The 23,583-nt window shown below is 35.3% G+C and overlaps 1 protein-coding gene across 6 annotated transcripts in view; it reads right to left on the bottom strand.

Annotated features, from left to right (window-relative positions):
* Erc2 (ELKS/RAB6-interacting/CAST family member 2) overlaps positions 1 to 23,583 on the bottom strand; it is a 978,194-nt gene that overhangs the window by 479,022 nt on the left and 475,589 nt on the right. For all 6 annotated transcript variants that reach the window (XM_047532409.1, XM_047532410.1, XM_047532412.1 and 3 more), the window contains one exon: positions 3,108 to 3,245. In XM_047532409.1, coding sequence (XP_047388365.1) covers positions 3,108 to 3,245 — 138 coding nt within the window. The remainder of the gene's footprint in view (positions 1 to 3,107; positions 3,246 to 23,583) is intronic.

The following is a 23,583-nucleotide window of genomic DNA, read 5'->3' as shown; positions in this document are numbered from 1 at the left end:
TATATTATAATTTTTAATAGGACCATAAAGAATATCTAGCCATAGTGCTATGGCTCTTTTCTTGGCTCAGCAGTGATTCTCACACTAAAGTATACATCACATAGACCAGGAGAGTATGCTAAAGTGCAGATTTCCAGGCCCCCACTCAAGGTTCAGATTTAGTAGACATTTAGGTTTTCAACAGCCACCTCCTGGTAATTCTGAAGAAGTTGCAGAGAAGTCTTTAAGATACACTGGCTTAGGGAAGCAGTGAGCCACTTAATTCAATTCCCTTATTCAACAAACAGGAACTTTGAGACCCTGTAAAGAATTACTTGCCAGGGTCTCCTAGTTAGTGGCAAATGTGACACTAGCTCCTGGGTCTCCTTCTACCTGACCTCAATACCCCACAGTGTATATCCTGTCATAACAGGGAATATAGTTGGTGACGCTGTTACTATGCTAAGACATCCAAACTAAAGCCTGTGGGCAAGTATTGCAAAGTACTGCAGAATCAAAAATGATGAGAGCATCAAAGGACTAAAAAAAATGTGTTTACTTGCACATCTTAAAAGTTAAGATTTCTACAATGACATAGCCACATCAATGTTTATAGCAGCTTAATTCGTAATAGCATAGCTATGGAACCAACCTAGATGCCCATCAACAGATGAATGGATAAAGAAAATATGGTTTATATATATAATGGAGTATTACTTAGCCATAAAGAAGAATGACTTTATGACATTTGCCAATAAATGGATGGATCCAGAGACTATCATGCTAAATGAAATAGGCCAATCCCCCAAAACCAAAGGTTGAATATTCTCTCCGATATGTGAATGCCAACCCATGACAAGGGGGTAAGCAAAGAATAATAGTAGTTCACTGGACTAGACAAAGGGGAATGAAGGTGGAACAGGGTGGGGAAAGGAAAGATAGTGGATTGAGACAGACATTATTACCTTATGTAATGTATGATTACACAATGGTGTGAATCTATATTGTGTACATCAATAGAAATGAAAAGTCATACCCCATTTGTGTACAATGAATCAAAATGCAGTCTGTAAAAATAAAAATAAAAATAAAAAAGGGGGAATGAAGGAAAGAGATGTGGTGATACAATTAGGAAAGGCAGTAGAATGAATCAGACATAATTTTTCTATGTTCATATATGAATACACAATCAGTGAAACTGTACATCATGTTCAACCATAAGAAATGGGATCCTAATTAGAATAATTTTTACTCTCTCTCTATATATATATGTCAAAATACACTCTATGGTCATGTATATCGAAAAAGAACAAAAGAAAAAAATATTAACAATGAAAAAAGATTTCTTTTGTTTCAAGCTGAATTTGAAAATAATGTAAATAAAAATGGGCCCCAAAACTTACCAAAACATTGCATGTCTGAACCCCCACAACATTAAGCTGTCTCTCAAAAGTCCTAAAGAACCTTACCTGCACTACTTTTGACCTCTGGTTCTTGGACACTTCATGAGTATTGAGGATGAGGACGTAAAACAGAAATTCAACTACAATAGGTGCCCAGAGAACGAATGAACTACTTCCAGTCAAACTAAAATGGGCTAAAAATCATTTTAAAAATCAGTAAACATCAGAATGATGTATTTACTTAATGGATTTCATTTATTTGTTGTTTCATTCTTCATTAACTCATTCTTTTCATTCTTTCATTTTTTAATTTTTACTTATTCAAAATTATTATTTTAAATGTAATCAGAAGGAAAGCCTCAGAATGGTCTCCCAGCCCCAAAGAGTAAAAGGCAGATTTCAAAAATCTTTTCTCACAAGGCCCTGGGAGATGACCTGACTCATCCCTTGCACTTGCTCTTCCCTCTGCCTAGTACATCCTCCCTTCAGAAGGGTTCCTGAATCACTGATCACTTCCTTCGGCCCTTTCCTTTTAAAATGTCACTTTCCTGGTCCCTAGCTGGCCACTCCACCCAAAAGTCCCTGTATCCATCCCTACTTTATTTTTGTTTATAGAAATTATGACCTTCTGAAATCCTACATATGTCTCTTTCTTGTTTATTGTTTATTTCCCCCTCAAATCCATTAGAATCTGAAGTCTGTAAGAGCCAAGATTTTGCCCATTCTCATCTCTGCTGCATCCTGGTGACCACAATAGCCAATATCCAATATCCACAGAGCAGCCCCAGAAAAATACTGTGCAAGGCCCTGGGATGTCACTTTAACATATATGCACACACACAAGGTATGTTGCCTAGGTTTGGACTCCAGCAGAGAAAATGGATTAATCAAGTAAAAACAGATGCATGAACAAGTGGGATTGTGACAAAAGCTCTGACAAGTTCGTGGTATTCAGGAGAACATAATAGGGGTCCTTAAGGGGGTATCCCTAAGGAACTAATCAATAAAATAATAATATTTTCCCTGAGGAAATGAGAGGTTAAGTAACTTTTTCAAAGGAGTAAGTATCAGATCTAGGATTTGAACCCAGACAATCTGATTCTAAACTTTTGACTACTGTACAACACATCTTGTCAAGAAGCTCACCTCTCCAAAGAAGAATTAAATCTGCAGACATTAAATCACATTGTAGGCTGGGTGAGAACAATCCCAAGAGTTGAGGGAGAAAGGAACATGGTGTAATTCAGAATCTAGAAACCCAGCAGAGCTAGAGCACAGAAAACCAGGGAAGAGAGATAGGGGATGGGGATGAGACTGGAAAGGAAGGGAAAAAGGTCAGAGGAAGGAAGGGAAGGAGGAAGAGAGGGAGGAAGGAAGGAGACAGCCAGGAGAGGTGTTGATCAGAAAAGAACCAGCTTGGATGGGGGGTGCACTGTGCCAGCATAAGAAGTCCAGACTTTATCATCCTAAGAGCAATGACAAGCTAGTGAAGGGGGACCAAGAGTGATGTGATCAGATTTGCGTTTCAAACATATTTCCCTGGCTGCAGGCAAGACTTGCACAGGGAGCCTAATAAAGAGGGCTGATAAGGTAATGTGAGGCCCAGATGGGACCAAAGATATTATTAAAGAATGAGGAGAAGAAAGTAAATTTTAATCATTTGGATTATCTCCCAATCCTGCTTCTCTCAATCCTGATTTCCCCCATTTTTGAGTCCAAGCTCACCTTCTCTGACAGAGCCTCCTCTAGCGTCGCCAGCGCAGTATCTGTGTTACTGGAATCCGTCTGCAAGGACTTCACTCTGTCTTTCAGATTGGTCAGTTGCTTGTCTTTATCCCTAAGTTGTTCTTGCAAGTTTTCAATCTAAAAATAAAGATCACCATATTTAATGCACATTCCTGAAGTGGATCTATTTTTTAAAAATAGACTTGAGATAATGGACATTATCATTATCACAAGGTTACATTTTGACTCAGAATTAAGGACATTTTGATGAGAACTTCATTATTCCATTTAATTCAACTTTGTATTTAAATGACAACAGATAAGCAGAATGTCTTCTTCCATAAAAATGCAAGCCTTTAGGAGATTTAAGTACTACTATTTCTATCTCTTTTCCAGACATTTATGTTTCCAGTCCATAGACCTAACTTTGATTCAGTAAACTAGAAAAATGTTCACACAGGATTATTTCATTCATTGAACAGACATTGACTGGGTGCCCATTCTGCACCAAGTACCGTATCAGTATATGGTTGAGCCCATGTAGTCATTGACGCACTCCTTTATTCAGTATTAAACTTTGTGATATGCCAAATGTTGTCAAGTGGCTGTTTCAAAGTAACCACATGAAAAGCCAAGTAGGTTATCACCAGCAGACTGTTAATGGGAAGAACTTGTGATATAAGTCATATGTAACAAGTACTAAACACTCCATTTGGCAACTAAGTCATATGCTGGCAACCAACCAGCCACTGTTATCTAGTATCTGCAGCCTGAAATAAACACACCGAATAGCCAATTATAACGCCTGCTGGGCAGGAGCAGCAAGGACCTTCTCCTGGGCATTGTGTCCATTATCATTCATGTTTTTATTCTCTGCTTTCAAACCATGTATTTCTTATCTAAGGATTTTTAAAAAAGCCTCACTATACAAACAATTTATTCGTATTAAGCGTTTTTAAATGACAAGCAAAAAAAGCAGTACAACTCCTAAGATAAGTCCATTCAAAATATTTGTATTCCGTACTCAGCTTTCTCAGGGAATCATTCCAAATGCATGTTTCACAATGTATGACTCAAGCAAGTTTTTGATTATTTGATTCTTTAAGCATGAATCCAGAATGGTAACACAAATAATGATGGTAGAAGCAGTAATAATGAGTAGATAGTGATAGTGACAAAGGGGGTGACAGTAGTAGCAGCATAAAAATAGCCTAAAGGCAAAGATGATTAACTTGTTGACCATTGATCTGCAGGAAATGAAGCTGATTGATTTTTTTCAATAGATGTAGGATAACAAAGAGGTATGCTATTCTTTCCTTCCCTCTTTTCCTATATCCTTCGCTTCCTCCCTTTCACTTTCCTTCCATCTTTCCTTACTTTTCCTTCTGTCTTGAGACAGACATCTTGGAAACTCAGGTTATAGGTTTAAATACATAACCTTCTCCTTCATGGAAACACAAAGTATTCCCTCCCATCCAGCTGTCACTGTGAGAATTCACTGACCCTCCAAGAAAAACACCAGAACTTAAAAAGCAGCAGCATCTTCAGGCAAAGGTTTCCTCCTTTACAAATAAGTGTTTATGTGCTTACACAACACAATAAGTAAATATATGTGTAAAATGTGAAACTTTATGTGTTTCAATTATAATAGTTACATGGAAAAAATCAGCAGCTGAGAGGGACTGACTTGTGGAGAGAGTGTACATTATTACTTTGAGTATATTCACACTCATGGATACATTTTTGTATGCACACATGTGCAAAGACATGGGGCTTCTGAGTAAACTCGTCAGGCCTACCATTCCTATTCTGAGAAACAATACCCTGAACAGGGGAAGGAAGATTTACCAACAGTTTATTAGCCCGGGAGCAGTGGTAGGCACTGATTTAAAGAGACTCTGGGTACTGAAAATAGAGGCCAAAGGAGACTGACTGTGAACTTATGGGACTGCTGTGGACTTTTCTATATAACCAGAAAGACTAAAGAGGCTAAGGATTGGGGATCCCACTGGTATTGCAGTAGGGTCTGAGGGCTGGAGAAATGTGGGATACAGGGGGCATATCTATTTATCTCAAATCTAAAATGCCAGAAGAATAGTCAATGATACTTTAGGTAAGACTAAGAGTCTTTAAGAAATGCTGCAAGAGAATGATCCTTAAGAGAAAATCTAAAACAAAATGTAGAACAGTGTAGAACTACTTGCATAAATAAAAATACATAAATCTATAAATAGATATCCATGTGGCAGGGGGAATCAAAAAAAAATTTAACTTTGAGGGAAAGGTCTAAGAGGTAGGAGGTAGAAGGGAACTTCTAGTTTTCATTTTTGTATATTTCTACAGTTTTCTGCTTGATTCTTCTAAACTTATGTGTTTTATTACTTTTTAAAATGCCAAAGAGGGTTATCTGGCTGATGAAATTGTGGTGTATTTTTAGTTTTTATTTGTATATAAAATAATAAATACTAAAAAGATGTAAATAACAAATAATAAAAGAACACAATGGGCACCTGTAATCCCAGGGACTTGGGAGGCTGAGGCAGGAGGATCACAAGTTCAAAGCCAGCCTCAGCAACTTACCTAGGCCCTAAGCAACTTAGTGAGACCCTGTCTCAAAATAAAATAAAAAGGGCTGGGGATGTGGCTCAGTGGTAAAGCACCCCTGGGTTCAATCCCTGGTATCCCCTCCTCAACAACAACAACAAAAACCACACAAACTAACACAAATTCCTACTCAAACCTAAATTGTTCGTGTGCTGTGGTTTGGGTATAGTTCATTCCTCAAAGGTTATTACTGGGTCGGAAGCTTGTGGTACCAAGAGGTGGTGGAACCTTTAAGAGTTAGCTTAGCAGAAGGTGATTAGGTCTTTGGGGCACCACCCTCTTGAAGGGATGAATACTGTCCTGCAGATGGGTCAGGTCTCATGGGACTAGATTAGTCCTGCCAAGAGTGATTTGTCTTAAAAGAGCAAGCCTAGCCCTTCCCCAATATCCTGCTTCTTTTCTTGCCATGTGTTCTCTCACTTTGGCATGTGCTCCCATTATGTGATGCTATCTACCATGCTGTGATGCAGCTAGGGGGCTGTCACTAGAAACTGACATTGATGCCACACTCTTGGACCTCTAGAATTGAGAGTCAAAGAAATTTCATTATAGCCAGTCGCGGTGGCGAATACCTGTAATCCCAGCAGCTCCAAAGGCCAAGTCAGGAGGATCACAAGTTCAAAGTCAGTCTCAGCAAAAGCAAGGTGCTAAACAACTCAGTGAGACCCTGTCTCTAAGTAAAATGCAAAATAGGGCTGGGGATGTGGCTTGGTGGCCGAGTCCCCCTGAGTTTAATTCCTGATACCACCACCTCCCCAGCACACACACACACACACACAAAAGAAACTTCATTACTGTTTAAAGTACTAGTATCAGGTATTCTATACAGCAATACAAAACAGACCAAGACAAACTACCAGAAATTAGATTGTTCATATATTGAAACCCTAGAAGCAGGTATTTAAAATCATGCTTGAACACAATTTCTAGCTAAGTGGAAATTATAGAATCTTAAGGGAGAAAAGAAGACTATAAAATGATATTAATTTTATAAAGAGAAAGAAATGTTTGAATGAAACAAAAATATACATAAAAGGAACCCACCAAAATGTTTTATTGACAATGGAGTGACTATTTTATTTTCCTTACTCATGCTTTTCCATATCTGTCAACTTGTTTCTCCTTGCATATAATAAACAATAAAAATAACTTCAGACCACTATGAAATTATCAAAATGATTCTTTAAATGATTTTTAAGCAGCAATTTTTGTTTTTTAAAATAACTCATTATAGGAAAAAAAAAAAAGTTGCTTTCTTACTCCAAAGAAAACAGAATAATTATTTTTGCAATGCTAGGTGTCAAACCCAGGGCCTCATTCATGCTAGGCAAGTGCTCTACTACTGAGCTACGTCCCTCCCCACTTTGTATTTTGAGACAGACCTCACTAAATTAACCAGGTTGTTTGTAAATTGTGATCCTTCAGCCTTAGTTGTGAGCCACCACACCTGGTTAACTAAATTCTTTAAATTTAAATTTTAGGAGATGGCAGAAATAAAAAAATTTGTATCTTTTACAAAATTATTGTACAGCTTTCTCAAGTTCTCAAATTATCTTTCTTCAATTTGATCCTTTCGATTCTTTGTTACTAATCTGTGATAACTTCAGAAATCAGGAGTGTTCACTCCTCACCCCAATATTCAAGAAATACTTGTGAACTTGTCACCATGGGCAGCACACAGCAAATTTTGGTGTGTCAAACTCATGTGTTGCATGTGGACAGAGGCACAGACTAATCATGTACACACAGTGGGATCACATGTTGCTCCAAGACAGATTAGAAATTTATAAAAGAAGTAGTTTGCTTAGGAAACATGAATTCATAGGTCTCCTAATCTTAAAATCCTTCAGAAATACTATTTGCAGAATGCCAAGGATGTTACTGAAAAAATGCCAAGTTAGTTGCTAGAAGAGGGTCCACTAAACCACAGATTTAAACACAAAAGAATAAAATCAACCCACAAGATTTATTTTCTATTGTTGCACAGCAAACCACCACAATCACAAAAGCTTAAAATAGCATAAACTTATATCTCACAGTCTGTACATCAGAAGTCTGAATATGGCATAGTTGGTTTTTCTGCTTAGTCTCATACAGCTATTATCAAAGGGGTCAGAAGGGTTGAGTTCTCATCTAAAATTTGGAGTCCTCTTTCAAAATCAGGTTTGTCTCTAGTTAGGAGCTGTCTCTAACCAGGGCTTGCTCTCAGCTTCTAGAGGCTGCTCTCAGGTCCTTGTCAAATAGTCCTCTTCATCTTTAAAATCATCAACAAAGCACTTCTTGGATGTCAAATCTCCCTCCTTTTATTGCTTCCTCTGACTTCCCTGTCCCTGGCCTTTAGACCTAGATTTACATTGATCATGGGCTTAGGTTAGGCCCACCCATAAACTCCCTTTTGATTAATTCAAGGTCAACTGAGTAGTCACCTTAGTTATATCTACAAATTCAGTTTTGCATAAAATGTAACCTAAACAAAGGCATTGCACCAGAGTGTACATATCAAGGGGCCATTCCAGATTTTTGATTACTACACCAGTGTGGGTATTTTAGATCCCTTAAGAAGATTCTATAATAGAAATGTAACCAAAACTGAGGAAATAATTCTAATGCAATGTGTGACAATTTAACATGGCATTTCTGATGTACCCATTTTAACACGGCCAAAAAATAAAATAAAAGTAAAAAACTTTCAGACTTCCCAGAAACCCAGACAGTTAGGCATGGGGAGAGAGATACCCTCTGTGTAGGTAAAGGGGAGTGAAATGAATGCCTGACTTTGCCACAGACACCAACTACAGACCCGCTCCTGTAGACCCTGGCACCAGGCTGGACCCTGGGGAGTTAGGCTCCAGGTTCCAGGTTTACTTCTGTGGACAAAGGATCTACAAATGACCTGGCAAAGAATTCAAACTAATCATCTTGGAAAAACACAGTGAGCTACAAGAAAACAGAGATAGACGACAGAAGAAAAGAGGAAGATCATATATGTGGAAAAAAAAGGAAATTCAACAAATAGATAGAAGTTATATTTAAAAAAAAAAAACATTATGGAGTTGAAGAATACAATGACTAAACTGGAAAATCCAGAGAGCTTTAACAGCACACTTAATAAAACATAAGATAAATTAGTGACTCAAAGACAGATCATTTGAAATTATTCTGACAGAGGCAACAAGAGAAAAATGAAGGGAAAAGTGGGGGCAAAAAAAGCCTCTTAAGCTTTCAGGACACAATCAAGCAAAGTCCCAGTGGACGCAGAGAGAGAAAAAGAAGCAGAAGATTATTTAAAGAAATGACAGGAAACTTTCCAAATCTGGAGAGGAGAGGAAGTAAACATCTAGATCCATGAATTCCAAAGAATCCCCAACAGAGTAAACATAAAGAGATCTTCACTGAAAAACAATACAATCAAATACTCAGAAATCAAAGACAAAGAGAGAATATCAAAAGTGGCAAGAGAAAAGGAACTCATCTTATATAAGAGTACTTCATTAATACTATCAGTGGACTTTTCAGCAGAAACCTTACAGACCAAGAGAGAGTGGGACAATTATATTCAAAGTACTGAAAGAAAAAAAAAGACTAATCAAGAATACTGAGTCTGGTAAAGCTATCCTTCAAATATAAGGAAGAAATAAAATTTTCACAGGCAGAAAAAAAAAAAAAGGTAGAGATCATCACCACTAGATTTGCCTTACAAGAAATGCTAAAGGGAGGTTTGCAAGTTGAAATGAAAGAATATTAACTAACAATATGAACATATATAAATTATAAAACTCACTATAAAGATAAGAATACAGTCAAATTTGGAATACTACATTCTTTAATAGTGGTACATAAATTATTTTTTACTTAAATATAAAAATTAAATGACAAAAGTATTTAAAATGACCACATCTACAAAAATTTGTTAATAAGACCCAATATATAAAAGACATAAATTGTGACATTAGTATAAAATATAGGAGAAAGAGAAGTTAGAGTTTTTGTGTGTAGCCAAAGTTAGGTTGTTATTGTCTTAAAATAGGCTATTGTACTAAAAGACCTCTTAGACAAGTCTCATGTAAATCACAAGGAAAAAAATCTAGAGTTGATACAAAAAAGATAAAATAATTAAAATATTAGCACTTAGGCTAGAGGTGTAGCTCAGTAGTAGAGGGCTTGCCTAGCATGTGAGAGGGCCTGTGTTCGATCACTAGCACTTTAAAAAAGAAGTGTGTGTGTGTATTCAAATCAAGAAAGGAAGATACCAGAATAAAAAGAAATAAAGTTCTACAAAATAGCCAGAAAATTATTAGCAAAATGTCAGTATTAAGTCCTTAAGTATAAATAATTACTTTATATGTAAATGGATAAAATACTCCAATCCAAAGACAAGACTGGCGGAATGGACTAAAAGCCAAGATTCAACTATGTGCTGACTACAATAGATTTATCTGATAGGACACACAGGCTGAAAAATGAAGGAATGGAAAAAATATTCCAGGCAAATTATAACTACACGAAAGCATGTATGGCTGAACTGACATCAGGTAAAAGCAGACATTAAGTCAAAAGTTGTCATTAGAGACAAAGAAAGTCATTAAATAATGATAAAGAGGTCAATATAAAGAGAGATCCTCCCTCTCTCTCAGCATTGGAGCACCAAAATATGTTAGGCAAATAATATAAATAAAACTGAAGGGAGAAATTGACTGAAATTAAATAACACTAAGAGACTTTAGCATTCTATTTTCAACAATGGATAAGTCATTCAGGCAGAAAAACAAAGAAATAACAATAACAATATAGACCAAATGGATTTCGTAGACATTTACAAAATGTTCCATTCCAAAGTAGCAGAATATACATGCTTTATAAGTGTACATAAAATATTTTTCAGTATAGATCATATGTTGGGCCACAAGTCTCAAAATTTTTCAGAAGATTGAAATTATATCAAGCGTTTTTTCCAACCACAATGATATAAGATTAGAAATCAACAACAGGATAAAATTGGGGAAATTCCCAAGTATGTGAACACATACTCCTAAATAACCAACAGATCAAAGAAGATATGAAAAAAGCAAAACAATCTTTAGACAAATAAAAATGGAACCATAACATACCAAAACTTATGGGATGAAGAAAAAGTAGTTCTTAGAGGGAAATTTAAAGTGATAAACACCAATATTTTTTAAAAGAAAGATATAGAATAAACAATGTGACTTTAAACTACAAGTAGACAAAAAAAGAAGAAACTAAGTCATACATTAGCAGAAAGAAGTCAATAGTAACAAGCAGAGCAGAATCAAAATTTTAAAATTAAAAGTAGATCAATGAAACTGACAGTTTTTTTTTGAAAAGATAAACAAAACCTTTAGCTAGACTAACAAAATATGAGAAAAGACTCAAATGAACAACAATTTGAAAGATGAGATGTGACAACTGACACAACAAAAATATACAGGCTCATAAGAGATTACTAGGACTATTTATATGTCAAAAAATGTGAGAATCTAGAAAACATGGATAAATTCCTAGAAACATACAACCTACCAAAAATGAAACATGAAGAACTAAGAATTCAGAATGGACAAATAACAAGTAAAGAGATGAAATGAGCACTCAAAAATCTCCCAATGACTGAAAATCTAGAACCTGTTTGCTTCACCATGAATCCTACTAAATATTTAAAGAATTAATACCAATCCTCTCACACTCTTCCAGAAAATGGAAGACAAGGGGACATGGTGTAGTCTGAAAATGACTCCCGAAAATTCATATGTTGGAAGCTTAGTGCCCAATGCAATAATGTTGGGAGGTGTTAGATCTGTAGTGTTTGGGGAGGTGTTAGGTCATAAGGATTTTGCCCTCATGAATGCATATTAATTAAGTAAGTGTAGTCCTTTTGGTCCTTCCACCTTTTGCCATGTGAAGATACAGTTCTCCCTCCTCTCCAAAGGATGAGCATTCAAAGCACCATCTTGGAAGCAGAGAACAGCCTTCACCAAATGCTAGTACCTTGATCTCAGACTTCCAGCCTCCAGAAATTTGAGAAATAAATTTCTTTTCAAACTATGAAGTCCCAGATGTTTTGTTATAGCAACATAGATTAAGATAAAACACTTCCATTCTCATTTTACACAGCCAGAATTACCAAAACCAGACAAGGATAGAAAATTACAGACCAATATCCCTGATGAACATAGATGCAAAAACTTTTGATGAAATACTAGCAAGCAGAATTTAACAGCACATACATATATGAAAAACCCAAACCTCATAGTAAATGGGGAAAAACTGAAAGCATTTCTTTTAAAATCTGGGAAAAGGCAAGGATGTCCACTCTCATCACTCCTATTTAATGGAGTCTTAGAAGGAAATAAAAGGGATAAAAATAGGAAAAGAAGTCAAATTTATCACTTTTTTCATATGATATGATCCTACACCTAGATGACCCAAAAAACTCCTCCAAAAGACTGCTAGAGCTAATAAACAATTTTGGCAAAGTAGCAGGTTACAAATTCAACATACAAAAATGAATAGCTTTCCTGTACACCAACAATAAATTTGCTCAGAAAGAAATCAGGAAAACAATTTCATTCACAATAGCCTAAAAATAAATATATAAAATAAAGTACATAGGACTAAATCTAACCAAGGAGGTGAAAGACCTCTACAATGAAAACTATAAAACATTGAAGAAGACCTCAAAAGATGGAAAGACTTCCTATGTTTATGAATAGGCAGAATATTGTTAAAATGGCAATACTACCAAAAGTAATATACAAATTCAAAGTATTCCCTATCAAACTACCAATGACATTATTAATAGAATTAGACAAAAGAAGTCCTAAAATTCATTTGTAAGAATAAAAGATCCAGAATAGTCAAAGAAATTTTAAGCAAATAAAGCAACACTGGCAGAATCAGTGTTCAAATTATATTACAAAGTTATAGTAACAAAAACTGCATGGTACTGGCATAAAAACAGACACAAAGACCAATGGCACAGAAGAGAGGACATGCAGACAAACCCACACCATCTATAGTCATCTAATCCTTGACAAAGTTGCAAAAAATACACTGGAGAAAAGATAGCCTTTTACACAAATGGTGCTGGAAAAACTGATTATCCATAAATAGAAGAATGAACTAGACTCTTATCTCTCACCCTGCTCAAAAATCTACTCGAAATGGATCAAAGACCTTGGAACTAGACCAGAAACTATGCAAACTCCTAGAAGAAAGAATAGGGTCAATACTCCAGCTTTTAGGTACAATGACTTTCTCAACAGAACTCCAAAAAGTTCAGGAAATAATGCCAAGAGTTAATAAATAGGATATCATCAAATTAAAAAGCTTCTGCACAGCAAAGGAAACAATTAGGAATGTGAAGAGAGAACCTACAGAATGGGAGAAAATCTTTGCTAGCTACTCTTCTGACAGAGAATTAATATCTAGAATATAAAAAGAGCTCAAAAAACTTTACACCAAAAAAAATCCAATTAATAAGTAGGCAAATGAATTAAACAGACCTTTCGGGAAAAGGCCAATAAATACACAAAAAATGTATGAAATCATCAGCAATTAGGGAAATGCAAATCAAAACTACACTGAGATTTCATCTCACACTAGTCAGAATGGCAGTTATCAAGAATACAAACAATAATAAATGCTAGAAAGGATGAGGAGGAAAAGGAACACTTTTACATTTTTGGTAGAACTATAAATTAGTACAACCACTCTGGAAATCAACATTATGTTTCCTCAAAAGACTAGGCATTGGACCACCATCTGACCCAGTTATACCTCAGTATTTATCCTGAAGAATTAAAGTCATCTTACTACAGTGATACATGCATACCCATGTTTATAGCAGCACAATTCACAATAGCCAAACTATGGAATCAGCATAGGTGTACATCAACAGATAAAGAAAATGGACTATATATACACAATGGAGTTTTATTCAGCATAAATAAAAAAGAGATTATATCATTTGCAGGAAAATGGATAAAACTAAAGACTATCATGTTAAGCAATTTAAGTCAAATTCAGAAGGCCAAGGGTCATATGTTTTCTCTCATATGCAGACACTAGAGAAGAAAAAGGAAAAGAAAGGTACAAGTAAATCTCCTAAAAATCAAAGGGAGATGAGTAGAGAAAAAGGACCAAGAGGTGGGAAGTGGGGAAGAAAGGGGGGACTTGCTGGGGAGTCATACTGTTCAAATTAGATTGTTATATTGTTGTCATGTATGAATAAGTACAATAAATTACATCATTATGTACATCTATAATATACCAATTAAAATGAGAAAAAAATAAGTTTATAGGAAGATTTTTTTAAAAATTCAATAGCATACCAAATGGTTTATATTCTGTGATCTAGAGGGAGTTATCTCTGGAATGCAAGGTTGTTCAATACATGCAAATCAATAAATGTGACATATCCTATTAAGAGAATGATACATAAAACTCCTAAAAACTTAATAGGTACAGAAAAAATAATTTAACACAATTCAACAGTCTTTCAAATTTGTTGATAGAACTCAAATTAAGAGATTTGGAGATGTATCTTAGTGGTAGAATGTCTGCTTAACATGCATGAATTCCTGGGTTCAATCCCCAGCACCCCACCTCCCAAATGCTCTCAAATTAGATACTGAATGAATGTATTTCAACATACTAAAGGTAATAGCCCACAACTAACGTCATACTCAATGGTAAGAAATTGAAAACTCTTCCCCTAAGATCAGGAAAAAGAAAAGATGCCTACTTCTACTCAATATAGTATTGAAGTTCCAATCACAGCAATTAGGGGGAAAAAAAAGATATAAAAGTCATTAAATAAGAAAGGAAGAAGTAAAATAGTCTGCAAATGACAAGACCTCATATATATAAAAAAAACTTTACAGACTCTACCAAAAAAAGGTAGATCTAATAAATAAATTCAGTAATGTATCAGATTAGAGGAATCACAATCTTTTTTCTATACACTAAAAATAAACTATCTGAAAAGGAAATTAAGAAAATACCATTTAATAACCAAGAAAATAATAAAATGCTTAGGAATAAATTTAACCAAGGTGAAATATTTGTACACTAAAAACGATAAAACACTGATGAAATAAATTAAAGATGCAAATAAATGGAAAGATACTCTATGTTCATTAACTAGGAAATTATTATGGTTAAAATGTATTTACTACCCAAAACTTCTTCAGATGCAATGTAACCCTATCAAAATTCCAGTAGCATTTTTCACAGAAATAAAAAAATCCTAAAATACATATGGGACCACAAAAAATTCTGAGTAGCCAAAATAATCTTGAGCAAAAACAAAGTTGGAAGTATTACATTACCTGATTTCAAAATATACTACAAAGCTATAGTAATCAACACAATATGATACTAGTTTAAAAACAGACATACAGACCAATGGAACAGAAAGAGAAATAAATCCATGCATTTATAGTGAACTGATTTTTTAAAAATTGCCAAGAGCACATAATGGAGAAAGAACAGTCTCTTCAATAAGTGATATTGAGCTACGCATGGTGGCGCATACTTGTAATCTCAGTGACTTGGGAGGCTGAGGCAGCAAGATCAGAAGGTTGAGGTCAACCTCAGCAACATAGCAAGGCCCTAAGCAACTTAGGTTCTGTCTCAAAATAAAAAATACAAAGGGATGGAGCTGTGGCTCAGTAATAAAACACCCCTGAATTCAATCACAAGTACTCCCCCAAAAAAAGTGAGTATTAAGTACACTGAACATCAACATGCAGAAGAATGGAATTGGACCTTTATTTCATACCACATAAAAAAAAAAAAAAAAACAACTCAAAATAGACCACAGACTTAAATGTAAAACCTGCAACTGTGGAAATAATAGAAGAAATTATAGGAAAAAGCTTTGTGTCATTGATCTGGGTAATGATTTTTTTTTTATATTACCCCAAAAGCATTGATGGCAGAAACAAAAATAGACAAATGGAGTTGCATCAAACTAAAAAAACTCTTGCACAGAAAAGAAGACATCACAACAGATATTATAGCTTTTACTGGTAGTCAAATACAATCTAAAAAACTCAGAAGAAGAATGGTAGTTTCTTTTATATACAGTTTATATACAATTGCTATATAAACATCCCCCAAAGACCCACATGTTAAAGACTTGGTCCCCAGTCCATGGTGCTATTGGGAGGAGATGGAGCCTTCAGGAGGTGGGACCAAGTAGGAAGCTTTAAGTCATTGGGGGCATGCCCTCAAAGGGGATTGTGGGACCCTGGTCTCTTCTTCTCTCTCATTCTCCCACTGTGAAGTGAATGGCTTTGCTAGGCCACATGCTTCTGCCCTGATATGCTATCACAGGCTCAAAGCAACAGGACCAATTGGTCATGGGTTAAAACCTCCATTTCTGTGAACCAAAACAAAACTTTACTTTCTATAAATGGATTTGTGTCATGTATTTATTATGGTAGGGGGAAGCTAACAACAGTATATTACATTTACTCCCATTTTTTTCCAACCCACTGTTCTTTCCTTTGTGAATTCCAATCCTTCTATTATCATTTCTATTCTGCTTGGAGAGCTTCCTTCAGTTATTATTTAATGGTAGACATATATGTAATAGTAACAAATACCTGTAGTTTTCCCTAATCTGAGATTTCTTTATTTCCCCTTTAATCCTGAAGTATAATTTCACCAGATAAGAATTTGTGGCTGCATCAATGTTCACAGCGGCTCAATTCACAATAGCCAGATTGTGGAACCAACCTAGATGTCCTTCAATTGATGAATGGATAAAGAAACTGTGGTATATATATATATATACAATGGAATATTACTCAGCTATAAAGAATAATAAAATTACGGCATTTGCAGGCAAATGGATGAAATTGGAGAATATCATGCTAAGTGAGATAAGCCAATCTCAAAAAACCAAAGGACGAATGATCTCGCTGATAAGCAGATGATGACACATAATGGGGTGTGGGAGGGGTTAGTGTTAGGATTAGGGTTAGGGTTAAAGAGGGGGGCAAGAATGGAGGAAGGAAGGACTGTATAGAGGGAAAAGAGGGGTGGGAGGGGTGGGGGGGAAGGGAAAAAATAACAGAATGAATCAAACAACATTACCCTATGTAAATGTATGATTACACAAATGGTATGCCATTATTCCATATACAAACAGAAACAACATGTATCCCACTTGTTTACAATAAAAATAAATTAAAATAAAAAAAAAAGAATTTGTGGCTGACATTTTTGTTGTGGTTGTACTCTTGAAAATTACTGGCTTAATTCCTTCTGACCTTTTTATTTCAGATGAGAAATCCACTGTTGTTTAAACTGGTGTTCCCCTGTAAGCAGTGAGTCATTTCTCTCTAGCTGCTTGAAGATTAATCTTAAGTTTTCAGAGGTTTAATTATGATATGACTTGGTTTAGATTCCTTTGGGTTTAGCCTATATAGGGTTCACTTATTTCTTAGAATTTGTAGGCTTATATCTTTTGCCAAACTTGGCAAGTTCTCATCCATTACTTCCTCAATACTTTTTCTGCTCTACGTTCTTTCTTCTCTCCTTGGATTCTGATTACATGAATATTAAATTTCTTGCTATTGTTCAAGTCCATGAGCACTGTTCATCTGATTTTTCAACTATTTTCTCTGTTATTTGGATTAAGTAAATTTGACTACTAATCCTATCTTCTGTCATTCCTACTCTATTGTAGAGTCCTTCCAGTGAGGTTTTCTATTTTTTCAATTTCATGACGATTACTTTAAATTTGTCAGATAATTCCAATAACTCATTTATCTCAGTGCTGGCATTATTTGCCTTTTCAAGTTGTGATTTTTCTTCTATGATGGATTTCCCAGTATGCTTTTCTTGGGATAACAGGAGATTTTTTATTGCATCCTGGGCCTTTTGGGGTCTTTCTCCTACTTATATCTTCTATTTTATCAGGTAGTCCCCTGTTTTGATGTAGCATGTGGGATATGTCTGATCATCCTGGGTCACTGATATCGTTGTTAGAAGAAAAGGCTCTCTGCTACCAGGAGTTTGGGGAGTAAGGATGGTTGGTTTGTGATGGCTCTGCTGGGGAAGTTTCCGTGGGCAGCTTGGTCACAGTAGTTGTGAGATGGTATAAGGTAGATTGCTGGGGTTTTTGCTGGCATATTTGTGGGCAGACTGGCATCACTAAGTCCCACTTCTTTGGCCATCCATGCTGTTGGCAGTTCAGTGTTACAGGGCCCTTGCACAGTCAGGGATATATGCAAGACTGGAAGAAAACCCAGGTATCTTATCATGGAGCTTCAAGTCCTGAGACCCCTAGAAGATCTACCTTCTTTCCTACCTTTCCAAGTCATTTTAGATTGTTGAATTATTTCCAAGTATTAACTGTACTTAGAGGGAAGTAACTTGCATAAATAAATTTATGCCATCTTATCCCAGAATTGGAAATCATTAAATATTTTTTGGCGGGTCCTACCATAGATCTAAAATTAAAAAAGAAAAATGAAATAACTTAAGGTTGCAAAGCAAGGATTCATACTTAGACTGACTCAAGAAGCCCCAGCTCCTGCTTCAGCCTCCCCTTGGCTACCCCAGTTACCTGTAGAACAGACACTCTCAGCCCCTTCCTGCACCAGCATATGTAGGAATATGCCCACCAGATGATTGAGGGAAGGGAGTCAGAGTCTACCTGCAGAATTGAATAGTTCACAAAACTTGATCCTCTACTGAGATTCACTTCCAAATGGCATGAAGCTATGTGGGAAACAAATTCAAAGAAACTCAAGCAAACTTACTGTGTTGGTCAATATTCTGAAAGCCAAAATGTAAAACGCAAAGTAATAAAGATGTCTTGCATGTTACCACTAAGATCTATCCTATCATGGGGCTATTATAGAGTAGGCCCTCAATAAATATTGACTGAAGGCAAAATGAGGCAGCGTTTTTAAAAACACTGATGAACCTTGGCTCAAATTCCTCCCACCAAATAGCTTACTTGAGAACAACCAACCATATCATGACACCCTGTGGAATGTCTGAGATACTGCACTGCATAAGCTCTACGAAAGCCCAAATTTCAAATCAGAAGGAAAGCAAGACAGAAAACAGTTCCCTAAAGTACATAATCAATATTTAAAAGTCTATGATGCTCTTTTATCATCAGCAGACTGAACCGAATAAGGTACTCTAAAATAAAAGCAACTGCTTCCCATGTTTGGTGCTTATCTGAATTCCAGAGCATTTATATGATTTCCTTTCTCTTAAAACTAATTTTAAAACATGATCCAAACCTTTAACCAAGACAGCATGTTCCCAAATAGTATGGAATTTTGTGTAATTTTTCCTTTAGACATAAAATGAATAGGCAGCAAATGTAAAACATCCCCAAATTTTCTAAAGCAAAGCATCCTTAAATAATGATAAAATGACAAAGTCCAAAGCAGTTTTAGATATATTCATAAAGTAAAAATATTAATAAACAATTGCTGTAAACAAGATCTGCATGGTTGTCCAATCATGGCTCATATTATTGAGAGGATGGCACGATGACTAAGAGGTCTAGAGCTTTCTAAAAAGGAAAAACTTCTAATATATCAGGTAAATGTGTTCTGCAAGAGATCATGATAGAAGAGAGATTCACTTTTGTTTTCCACATAAAAACCTGAATTTAACTTAATATGCAAAATAAATTTAATATGAAAAATTTTGATTTTGTTATATTCTGTGTCTCCCCTATATAAGAAAAAGCAAAGTATAAACAAAGGAATCACTGTACATAGCAAAAATGCATTTTCACACACATCGGACAGGAAATGATAAAGAATTTTTATGACATTAATTTTACTTAAAAGTCATAGGTATATATGTTACATAGCTTTGGGATCAAGTTTCAACCTTGTATATACCTTTCATTTTTATAGCCTTCTTTATTTAAATAGTATCTAACATCAGAAAAAAAAAAAGATTTTGCTTATAAGAATACACTCAGAAAAAAATGGGTTAAAAAGGAAATAATAAAATAAATATAAAAGTATCTTACAAAATTGTTGAAATCTCATGAAAACCATACATAGGATATACTGACAAAGATACAACTGGTCTTCTGCAGATTTTCATTGATGAACTTTCTTTTAATAATTAGGCATTCATTTCTATTCCCTAATTCTATTCTAAACTTGAATTTTATTTGACAAGATACTACCTGTTTCTATGCTTGCTTTATTGCTATTTAATTCTCAGGCTAAAATTTACTTTACTCACTTTAAAACTTAACTGCACCATCTAATCTTTGACTATTAAATAATTATATTTTAGTAATTAAAAATTGCCATTAAGGTCACTTGGAAAATAAAATCATTAAACTCTTCAGGATAATAGTCTTTTCTTGTCCACACTCTGTCAATAAAGTGCAATCTTGTCACTTTTTTGGCCACTGTCTCAGGAATGCTTCTTAAGTACTCAAAGGATTAAATTAAATCTCACCTGCAGACAGGCTTTACAATTGGGCAGAAAACCTATTTCTCAAAGGAAAATTACTTTCATTATCTTAGGTTAAAACCAAATATTCTGTCCTCTGGAATTTGCAGGAAAATGGCAGCATCAAAGAAAACAATTCACTTCAAGAGAGACCCTGTCTAAAAGTTATTTAATGGGGAATTCCTTTCAGGAAATATTTTCTCAAGGTCATGCTAAGACAGCTATAAAACTGTGTCATTTAAATTACTTCAATTTGATGTCTATTTGCAATTTTAACTGTATTCTTAGGGGTTTAAGAATTTGAGGATTGTTGTTGTTGTTGTTGTTTTAAGAATTATTTTATTTATAGTCCTCATTTTGAATTCTAAAGTTGGCTATGGTCTTTTGTTTTATTTAAGAGATTATATAATTTTATGAGCTAAACATTTAAAATCCACAGAGGGAATAAAAATAAGAGATTTACTTCCTTTGAGTTCAAAAACAAAATAACAGAAGAAATTAGATGTAGATTTAAAATATGTATGCATTTGGGAAAAATTGACAAAAGTTTAGTACTCGGGAAACTATTTTCCAACTTAAAGTATTCTCTGCACTTTAATTTAATTTAACAAATACTTAACAGGATAAAATACCCACATGGCAGAAAATTTCCTCCTAAGAACAGATAGCATTTCAAAAAGTCCCCCCACCATGTTGTTATAAGAGTCACTGGGGGCAGGATTAGGACGTGGTTCATTTTTAGACTCTTGCATCTGCTTCCTAAATAAACAAACCCTGACTCTCCCCAAATCAAATACAAACTGGAGAAAGGACAGGGAGATGAACTACTATACTGAAAAATAGAAACATTATGTCAAAGCACCCTACATCGTTATTTGCAGACAATTTATTTTGTTATTAGTTACTATCCTTCATGCTAAATGTTCTGTCCCCTATAGCAAATGTTCCATTTCAAAAACACAGTAACATATGCTGGAAATAGAAACCACCAAAGCAATAGTTCTGGTGGCTACAGAACATATTTTGTGGCAGATTAAAAAAATGTACATTGTTACTCAAGTTCAGTATGTATGAATTTCACTATCAATACAACTTGTAAAGTAACCCAATAATGTATCAGAATCCTTTTTGTTAGTTGGAATACAGGCTTTATGAGATATAGATTAAGATGCATCTCACCATTGTCAGGCTATCTCTAAAAGAGGGCTCTGCTAACACGTAAGAACTAAAGGCAGTATTTGCAAACTTACTTATTTTTTAAAGTATTTTTTTAACCTTTATTTATGTATTTATTTTTATGTAGTACTAAGGATCAAAACCAGCGCCTCACACGTGCTAGGTAAGTGCTCTACCACTGAGCCACAATTCCAGCTCCTGCAAACTCACTTTTTATTCTCATCTTAGAAAAAGAACTTTTGAAAAAGAATATTTCTTCACTTAGTTAGATGAGCACATGTGAGAAGACCATTCTCTAACTTAGTGTTTTTTTCCTTTGATTTGTACAATTGATTCTTTAAGCATTGCACTTTACCTTATATTTGGCAAAACTGAACCAAGCCTTAACTTTCCAGAACCCAGTTGTTAATGGCCTTGGCAGAATCTCAAAGATGGATCCTACCTGGGTTCCAGTTTCCCCTCACTTCAGATGGATTTCTTTAGAGATGTATAATCTTACCTGTCATTCTGATTTAAGCCACAGTGTTGTGTCTGTGTTTCACAAATGTTATACAGTAACTTTGAGCATCTTTAACATTTATCTCAAATATTTTGGAAACTAAGCATGAAAGGATTCCTGGAAAGGAAGATTTTTGCATGAGGTTAAAGTCAAATCCCTCCTCAAAAAAAAAAAAATTTTTTTCCTGACACAATGGATTATGTTGCTCATTGAAACAAAGGAGGTGGTGGAAAAAAGCCCTAAAGGAAAGTAATTCAGCAGCCTAGGCATTCAAAAGATTTACACAACTGAAAACAGTTGGAGACCCCACAGGGATCATCTGTTCCTATCATTCACTACATTGTGATAAATCACACATCTGCAAAAAAATATATACTCACTTATTAAAATATAAAAATTACCTAAAATAGTGTGACTTCCAACTTGATGGTATACCAGAATCACATGGTAATGCCGATTCCTGGGGTCCCAGGGTCAGAAATGTTGGTTCAGCAAATTCACAAAAGAGTTGGATAATCTGCATGTTTAACTTGTGCTACATGTGATTTTGATCTAGAAGTACATGTGAAATAGGGATTTAGGATAAAGAGAGAAAATTGAATCCTAAAGGAAATGCCCACAAGTCATTGAGACCTAGAAAGCATAGTTGTAAATCTTGAACAACACACCCTTGGCCCATGCCCTTGATACATGCCCTAAGCCCATGCCCTTTAAAAATGTGGGAAATACACAAGCAGGGAAAACTGGTGCAAAATCACACAGCTCATCCATCCCCTGATACAGCCCTTCAATAAATATTGGACCCCAACACAAGGCAGGGTTCTCACTCTTCAGACAACCCACATTCTCTATTCCATGTACATCCTCTTCCTAAATAAACCTCTGTCTATGTCTTTGTTTGCCTCCTGCTGAAATTCTTTTCTGTCATATGCCAAAAACCCCAGGGGTCCTGAGTTAGGCTCATCCGCTCCTCTGGGAGACATCTCTTCACCTGTGACACATGGACTACACTTTTAGAAACACTGTAACTAAAACATTTTTTATATCAAAATGAGTGGAAAATAACTGTGACTACCCATTTCTCCCTCAACCATCATCTTCAAAATATTGAAAAAGCAATATTTTCAATATCTAGTAACTGAACATATTTTTCAAAGGTCTGAGGATTCAAAAAACATTAGTCACTGATATTAAAGAGATGCCCCCAAGACCTGGATCCAGGTAGAGGCTAGAGAAGGAGGTCCTGGTAAGGGAATGAATTCCTTGTCCTCTGTGCCTTCCTTCAAAAGAATAGAATATACACCAGTGGCATTTGCATTTGACAGAGGAATCTTGTTTAACAAGCAAAGGACCTGAAAAGATCTAATCTTTATCAATGGATTTTTCAATGGTAAATAACCAGTTACTTATTATAATCCTATTCATAGCCCATCTTTGCTTAGAACCCATTGGAGTCAGAAGATAAAACAAAGACTAGAGATATAACAAGCACCTATAAAAATAACAAACCTAGTAAACCCTAGTGGAAAGAGCTTCAGCATAAATAAAACAGATTCTTAATATTTTTGCCTTTTAATTTCCAGGTAAAAGAACTTCATGGATCTTAAATGTAGCAATGTATCAGAGAGAAGAAACAAAAAGATCATGAAAAGTAATCCTGCAGACATGTGATTTAAACCCTGGGGCTGAACAGAAGAAATTAAATGGTTAAGCAAGTCTTTC

This window comes from Sciurus carolinensis, chromosome 17, assembly GCF_902686445.1.
Source record: "Sciurus carolinensis chromosome 17, mSciCar1.2, whole genome shotgun sequence".
NCBI classification, from domain to species: Eukaryota; Metazoa; Chordata; class Mammalia; order Rodentia; family Sciuridae; genus Sciurus; species Sciurus carolinensis.
Note: the sequence above shows the minus strand (reverse complement) of the source record. Positions and strands in the feature narration are given on the sequence as shown.